This window comes from Arachis stenosperma, chromosome 3 (assembly GCF_014773155.1).
Source record: "Arachis stenosperma cultivar V10309 chromosome 3, arast.V10309.gnm1.PFL2, whole genome shotgun sequence".
Lineage (NCBI taxonomy): Eukaryota > Viridiplantae > Streptophyta > Magnoliopsida > Fabales > Fabaceae > Arachis > Arachis stenosperma.
Genome location: NC_080379.1, coordinates 167,666,153 through 167,674,934, shown reverse-complemented (window position 1 = coordinate 167,674,934; position 8,782 = coordinate 167,666,153). Strand labels below are relative to the sequence as shown.

General features: G+C 30.0%; 1 protein-coding gene across 1 annotated transcript; it reads right to left on the bottom strand.

The window, feature by feature from the left end:
• Window positions 1-435: 435 nt before the first annotated feature.
• Window positions 436-2,652, bottom strand: LOC130969575 (uncharacterized). The gene is made up of 4 exons (XM_057895361.1): window positions 2,498-2,652; window positions 1,256-2,120; window positions 980-1,138; window positions 436-893 (listed from the first exon to the last, which is right to left on the bottom strand). Coding segments are annotated over exons 1-4 (1,320 nt in total). The 5' UTR covers window positions 2,500-2,652; the 3' UTR covers window positions 436-599.
• Window positions 2,653-8,782: the final 6,130 nt, after the last annotated feature.

Below are 8,782 nucleotides of genomic sequence, written 5' to 3'. Positions count from 1 at the left end.
TCTTTTCAATAAAGAGACCACCTCGATAAAGATATTAAAAATATTTTAAAAACGTTTATATATATTATAATATTATTAGATATTTTTATTAAATTGATTAATAATTTATATTTTAATAAATTAAAATAAAATTGATTTATTATAACAACAATAATATAACAATAATAATATATCTAATTGTCTGCACTATAATTATTAAACCCGATTTGATCCGATCAATTTACACAATTTAAATCGAATCAAGTTTAAATTTTTTTTAATAAAAAGACAAATATATTTCAAATTTTTGTTTAAAAAAAATATAACCTAGTAGGTTATGTAAATTGATCGATTCGACCGAATTTAATAACACTTTAGTTTATTGTTATTGTTATAAAAAAATCGATTTTATTATAGTTTATTAAGAAATTCAAAAATAAACGGCTCATTAATACGTCCAATAAACATATAAATGTCTTTACAAAAAGACGTTTTATACATCTTTATGGGAGCATCCTCCTTTCAACAAAACACAAGTATATATTCTTCACCCTAATGACCTGAATTATTTGTTTTACTTTTCACATATTTATATTATATTACATGACACACCACTCCTATTAGTTAAATACATTGTTTATATTCCTATTCCTGAAGAAAGAAGAGGAATGTGTGAAGTAGTGTTGATGAGGAAGCTGTTCTGCAACCAGTAGGTAGAAAAGCCCCATGACTCCAGTGTGACTTCGAGTGCTGCTGCTGTAGTTTGACTCCAGGGTTAATTTTTCGCCATCAATGATCTTTACAGAACCTGGTTTAGGATAACATGTGGTCATTCCTACAATGTAGCCTGCCTCATTTCCTGCTTCATCTCCAGTTCCATAATTTGCCATTGAGGTACATATTACCCTTCCATCCTGAAAAGTGAAAACCAGTTTGCACAACTTTCAGAACACAAGCTACACATATTTAAAGTTTAAGGGGCAGAATAGTCATTAACCACCTGTCCATATAGAGTTGCTCCAATTCCAGCTGAATGCTGATGAGCTACACCATACACAACATAACCACCCTTTGGAAATGGGAGGCTTGTTCTCTTCACATCAAGACAATCATTACCTTTCTTGGTGTCTGTGTTGCAAGGATCTACTTCATACTCAACCTGTAACAAAGAAGAATTGTTATCTAGATTATTTTTCATTAGCAATAATATAGACTCAATTTTAGATGTAACCACCTAACAATTTTTTTTTTAAGAATTCAGTCACTCATGACTCACCCGGCAATCATGATCTGAGCTTGTTATACTTGAAGTATCTGAAATTTTCAAAGTATCAGTCACATCAATTATATAAATCTTAACAGGAACAACATATTCATCCCAATCCATCCACTTCACTGTGTATCTCAAATAAAGGCTTCTCTTGGGACCTTGAAATCCTTTCTTCAACCTGCACTGAGTCTCATGATAGCAACAATTCAAACCCCCTATGTAATCTGGAGGCAAAGGCTTGCCAAATTCATTGACTGTAACATTATAAAGGTCACACCTACACTCAGTGCACCCCAACTTATCCTCTACACCTCGCGTATCGATGGCGTGGATATTAAGCATCCATTTCTCCTCATACCCTTCTTCAGGATTGCCTATTTCTAACCCAAAAGGATCTGGAATATCCGTATTTGTTCCTCTTGTTTCAGATCCAATTCCATAATACTGTCCAAGAACATTTCCCTGGCATATGCCACTATTTCTCACAACCCCTGATTCTGAGATTGAGTCTGACACATGAAGAACTCGATGAGGATCATAGCTTGCGTGTGTTGCAAGTTTAGACTTGGATTCACGGTATCTTACAAGAGCCCAGTGGTGGAGGTAAGTTTCATGGAGGGGTACAGAGTTTCCAGCTTCATCAACAACTTCAGCAGTGAAACCCTTGAGAGCAACATGACCTCTTGGAAAATCAATATCATAGTAATTTTTATTCGAAACCGATCCCGGTCCTATTTCAATCTTGGGGGAAAGATGAACTGCTGTCTTAATTTTATTCTCAGTCTTCCAAGAAAAAGCAGCTGAGCATGGACTGCCTAACACCAGCAGTAGTATTGCCAATGAAATCGCCTCACACATTTTGTTAGTTGACCTGTCATCAAAATTCTTATTATTAACCACTAATCAGCTAATTATAAATTAAGATAGAGATATTTTGCATATATTTATGTATGTTTCTGAGGCAATTATTAATCATGATGCAAAATTCACAAAAAGCTGAAAAGAAATATGACATAAACTGATAAAAAAACATTGATTAAGGGGGGAGAAACAATGATTAACTTCTTATGTATAGAAAAGGGGGGAAAAATTCAGTGTTTATTAACAAAAAAATAAACAAGCTAAACAGCAATAGGCAGCCATGAATAAAAGGCATGAACAGCAGCAATAATCTGAGAAAGAAAAGAAAGAGGGAAGAGCATGCATAATGAAGAAGGAAACAGGGATAGAATGGTTTCATTGGCTTACATTCAATTCAAGAGTGCCACACCACACCACAAGGCAGAGTGTAATTGAATGCGGAACCAGCAACCAGGATTTATAGGCAAAATATTTTAGGAGAGAAACATCCTCACGTCTGAAATCACAAATGTCACCCAAATGGATAAAAAATTTAGACAAGAAGAGAAATAGTTACATAACTTTTTAATTAGAAGAGATTGTATTTTTAATTTTTTAAAATATGAGATTTTTTTGTTTAAAATATATAAAGATAAATTAATTTCTCAAAAGAATTTAAATGTCTCACGTTTTAAAAGGTAATAGATATTTTTAGTTTTTTAATTAGTCGAAAACTTATTTATCTTTAAAATAAAAAAGTCAGAATATTTGTGGTTTATTCAAAATAAAAGTACAAATAAACTTATGTATAATTTCTTGTTTTTGTTTAAAAAATCCTTTGTATACAAAAAATTCTATATATAATTATTTGTAAACTTTTGTAATGACAACATACTTAATTACATATATATCAAAAATACATATAAATAACAATATAAATATGAAATTATACTTGTTAAAACACAATCTAGTAAATGATTTAATGATCGATTGTTTAGTGTTTACCGTATATAGCATTTTTGGGGGGAAAAATAACACGTCAATTTAATTATGAGAAATTTTTCACATACAAGCATTTTCTCATACAAATCATATAAGTCATTTATTTATTTATTTTTTTCATGTCTCATCTTTTTCTTCTTCTCATTTTTCTTCTTTCTCCGTGCCTCCTCCTCTTCTTCTTTTTCTTCTTCTTCTTCCTTCTTCTTCTTCTTTGTTTTTGAAGTGTTTTATTTTCATTGTCGTGTTTTTCTTCGTTCTTTTTTTTATTTTGCAACATTATATATTTTTTTCTTTGTTTGATTTTTTTCTCCAAAAAAGAATTATGAGAATATGAAATAAGAAAATAAAGAAGAAGAAGAAGCAGCAGAAGATGAGGAAGAGAAAGAGGAAGAATTCTGAATTATGCATAAAGTGTACGAATTTTGGGTGTATTTTTTAAATTCTTAGGTGTGTTTTTGTAATGCTTTGGGTGTATTTCTGTAATCCTTTGGGTGTATTTTTGTAACCGTTTGGGGGTGTATTTCTGTAACCGTTTGGATGTATTTCTGTAATCATTTGAGTGTATTTCTGAAGTTCCATTATATTCCAAACGATTTCAAAGCTTGATTTCAGAAACTATGAAAATCGAAAAAAACAAAGCAAGAATACCAATGATAAACACGGATAAAATAACGAATGAAAAGGCAAAAAGAGAATGCACGAAAGAGATCGAACAAATTTGATAAGAAACTCGTTTTCATGGAAAAAGACGAAGAAGAGTAGAAGAAGAAGAAAGAAGAGGAGGAGGAGAAGGAAGAACGCGAAGCACGCCATAAAAATCGTACATGGGCCCGCGTATTTTTTATTAAATTTTTCTCAACTTGTATGACTTATAAACCAAATGACTTGTACGTGTAGCATTCCTCTTTAATTATATATAAACACAATTATCCTAAAGTTAAGGTCACACTCACTAAAAAAATAATAATAATAGCACATCAATTGGAATATATAGATACAATTATGTAAAGTTAAGTTAAAGTCACTCTCACCCAAAATCAAAGTTAGAAAATCACACACTATCTTATAAGATTGCAATGAAAACTAACAAGCCCAAATTAGGACCTTAAAAAAGTCATTCCATATATAATTATTTCTTATTCTAAAACATGCAAGTCAAAAACTAAGGTTGCGTTTAGTTGGTATTTTTATTTTTCAATTTTATGTTTAATATTTTTTGTTTTTTAAATTTTATAAAATAATAATAATAATAATAAAATTTTATTTTTTGTTTTTATCTTTTATTTTTTTATAAAAGATAAAAAATAAAAAATACTAAAAATAAAAATTAAATACACTCTAAATTTCTTCGTTGGACACGTGGTGCATGATGAGAGGGGTTTGGTTAATACGAAATATAGTGCTGGGTTATATGCTCTAAGCAGTGACGTCTACTATGGATGACTATTGAATGGGAAACGTCGAGCAACACAGTACGAATTAATAGTGACATTAACAAATATTACATCTAGAAGAATCAGTTAATGCAGCTGGATCCATTTGTTCTTTTTATCATGGCAGTTTTCGTTGAAATCGGCTGTTTTGCAGATTTTTTCACAATTTTAATTATTGTGAAAATATTTGGATTGGTTTAATATTTAATTTTTGAGAGTCAAATTTACTCTTTTTTGTAAATATTAATTTTATTATGCATTAAAGTCTTTACTTTGTTATGATAAAAAAAAAACAAAGATCTTTTATTTTTTTTAACGATGAACTAATAAATTGAAATCAAATTAACTTATAAAATTAAATGCTTAAAAGGTGAATAAAATTTTACTAAGCATAATAATAGTTGCAAAAGTACATAAAAAGATTTAAAAATAAAATTAGAATATAACGTGCAAAAAAATAAACTATAAAATTTGTAAAGAAAAATAAAAAACATGAAAAGATTTACAGAAATTAACTGAGAATAAAATCGAAAATCATTAGGATGTGAAAGTTTATGAGAATATTTCTATATAGAATTTTTAACATTCTCTTATTTGCTACTCTATTATAAATATTTTTTACCAATTCTATGTTGATATGACGATGACGATAACTCAAAAATAAATAAATAATTGTTTTTGCCAAATACAATTTGATAATTGTCTCCTAAGCTATGTTCTCTAATTTTAGAAAACTGTCTTACTATCTAGTCGAAATCAATTTCAAATCGAATCGCACCATACTATCAATACTAACCTGAGTCTTTTATAAATCAATAACATATAAACAAATGTTAAATTTTTTTACCAATTCTCTTTCAATCAAGTCTTCCTTAAATCTCAGAAATTGCTAAACTAACATCAAATCGATTGTTGACATTTCTTTCATCGAGCAACAACAGCGTTAAGAAAAAATATAACATTTTATTATTCTATCGTATTTATCCTTCTTTATAATAAGATGATATAAATTTAAAGCATAATTTATCTATGATGTACAGATACTAATACGAACACAGGACAGGACACGACACGGTGCACGTTGATACGCGAATTTTAAAATCTTACATGACACAGGATACGCATACATATAAAATATAAAGTATTTTTTAGATAAACCGTAATGATATTTTAATATTTTATTGATATTAAAATATAAATTAAAATTTTAAATTATTTTTAATATTTTATTTTAATTATATCAAATATTTAAAATATTTTTTGTTTTAATAAATAATAATATATTTTATATTTAAATTTATTTTAAGAATATATATTAAGAATAAGACCGGATACGCTGATACGTGATGGTATTTAGATGTGTCTAAGTGTATCCGAAAAAAAAAATTTATTTTTTATTAAGACACGCAAGCATGCATATCAAATCGATAAACGTCGTATCTAAAATATGTCTAATACGCAGACACAATAATTTAACAAAATATCCGTACTTCATAGTAATTTATCCTCATAACTTTTTCATATATATGTGCGCGCGCGGGCGCGACAGAATCTCCCATCCCTACTTATTTGCATCCACGTACCACTTGCCATGAATCAGATGAAATGCAATTAAGTGGCTCAATTTTTTCTATATGGTGGTTTTGTGTGTGCTTTCTCTGGATATGGAGGCATTGGGGTGCAATACAAGGATGTGGGGCAGCCTTTTCATTACTTTTGGGCTCAACAACTCGGACTGTCCGAGTTGTTTGAATTTCAATTTTGGCACAGCAAATCGGTAGGTCCGATTTGTGAAGGAAGAGATGGTTTGAATCCTGAAGAAGTAAATCGGAGGGTCCGAGTTGATGGAGGGGAAGTTTTTTTTTTTCGTTGGGTTAAGAAATCGGAGGGTCCGATATGTTTTTTTTATGATTTTTTTGAATGGAAAACACGTAATCGCATGGTCCGATTTTGTTTGGGCTTTAAATAAAAGTTGGTGAAACCGGATCTGACCCTAAGAGCAACTCGCATCCTCTTCTTCTTCTCCTTCAACGTCTCTTTAGTCTGGTTCTTAGTTCATGTATCCTTTACTAGCCAAAATCAAAGTTTATGAGTTTGTTAATGTGATTGAGAAAAATGAGTGATAGAGTATTATTAAAGGTGTATTACTTTGGTCAGATTTTGTTACAAACATCTGAAGGGGTCAGATTTGTTTGTGAAAATCCATTAGATGTTGTGATTCCTTTCACAATCTCATTTGAAGAGTTCAAAGGTGTGATCTGTGAACAGATTAATTCTCAGAGGGCAAGAAGAATATCTTGTATTCTGTATAGATATCCTATACAAGTGTTTGGTGGATTCGTCCAGTTTCAAACGAAATATGTAACGGACGAAGCGAGCATGCAGGAAATGTTTTCCATGTATATTGAAAATCGGAGTCAACTGTTGTTCATCGAGCTGTATGTTGAGTTTGAGCAATCTGAGGCCGACCAGAATATTTTACGAGAAGATTACAATAGTGACAGTGAAGATGAGTTTGAAAGCAACTATGAATTTGTTGGTCCAGATGGAGATGGGGTTGCAGGTGAGGGAGCTATAGCTCCGGATGTATCTGACGTGGCAACTGCACTGGCAAACAATGTGCCGTTTGAGGAGCCATCATTCATGCGAGTTTTGGATTTGGAAGCCATGCATGTTCCGGAGTTCCCAGATTATATCAGTTCAGGTACGTAATTCTCCAAACTACTATTATTATATTACTTACTACTAGAGGACAATATTTTTTAAGCTACGGCCGCTCATTAACAAAATCTGCCCATCTAACTCAATAACAAATATTACTTCAAACCAGTGTCATAGATTTTTTAACATAATTCGACTAAAACAAATAATTGGTGCTTCAGTCAATCAATTATTAATAACATTAACTAATGACCAGATAAAAATAGATTCATAATACATATATATACATTCCTAATGAAATCTTAACAAAATTAGTAAACTTAAGATGTTGTATTTGTTTATCTATTTGCGATATGGAAAAGAATTTTCTAACCAAATCTTAACATTATTATCATTTGTAATATCAATTATTTATTAACTATAACTATAACTAAATTTTCAAAAATATTAATAAATTCTGTCATTTCCTTCTTAAAATATATTCTAATAACAATAATAATTAACTATCTAAGAACGATAATTACAATTAACTAGGAATAAAGTAGCACACTTTCAAAAATTAATAATAAGCATTCGGTTTTTTTTTATTTATTCCAGTTTGCAAGGCCACAACAATAATATTTAATGTTCTAATAATTATAAATAATTAAATATTTATCAAATTTTTCAAAAAAAATTTATTTATACGAAAATTAATAACAATTCCGTTAATTTGCAAGGCCACAACAATAATATTTAATGTTATAATAATTATAAATAACTAAATATTTATTAAAATTTTCAAAAAAAAGTTTTTTTTATACAAAAATTAATAACAATTCCGTTAACGTACTTTATTTTATTTTTTATATATTTTCATATTTTTCCTTCTTTCAAAATTATAATAATAATTATAATAAAAAAATTAAAAAAAATAAAATTACTTTTTTTTTAAACTGCAACATAGCCCCCTCCTACAATGTTCATACCATAAACACACTAACAACAATAATAATACTGAGCAGCATGCATACTAATAATATTTTTTTTTAAATCCGAAAATCATGAAAAATTTAAAGAAAATTATTAGAAATAGTCCTAACCATTCTATGCTTAATTCTAAGTTCAGATCTTAACAATAATAACAATAATTAAATTTTAACAATAATATTTATAATAATAAAATTTACAAAAAAAATAAAATAAACTTACATATTCAGAATGACTAAGATAGTGCATTATATGAAGTTTAGAGCGATCAACATCTTTAGATTTATTTTTTTTCGGCATTTTGTTGTCTTCTTCACCTTGCAAACCCACCAGCAGCAAAGGAAGCAAGCACAACCATGGAGTTTTGAGGTTCAATATGATAGCTGAATGAAATAACTCGGATGGTGGGTGAGACTCCTTAATGCATCCATCACTTTCGTCTGTGGGGCAACCTCTTTGGGGAGCTTCAACTTTTCGACGCGTGGCCACCATGCAACAAAACGGACCATCCGTTTTCTAGGCACCAAATCGGACCCTCCGTTTTGCGAGCCTGCTGTCGCACGGTCCGATTTCTACAAGGCCTGCCACCACATCCTTGTAAACCCCTCCCGGTTCCCATAATCCAGTA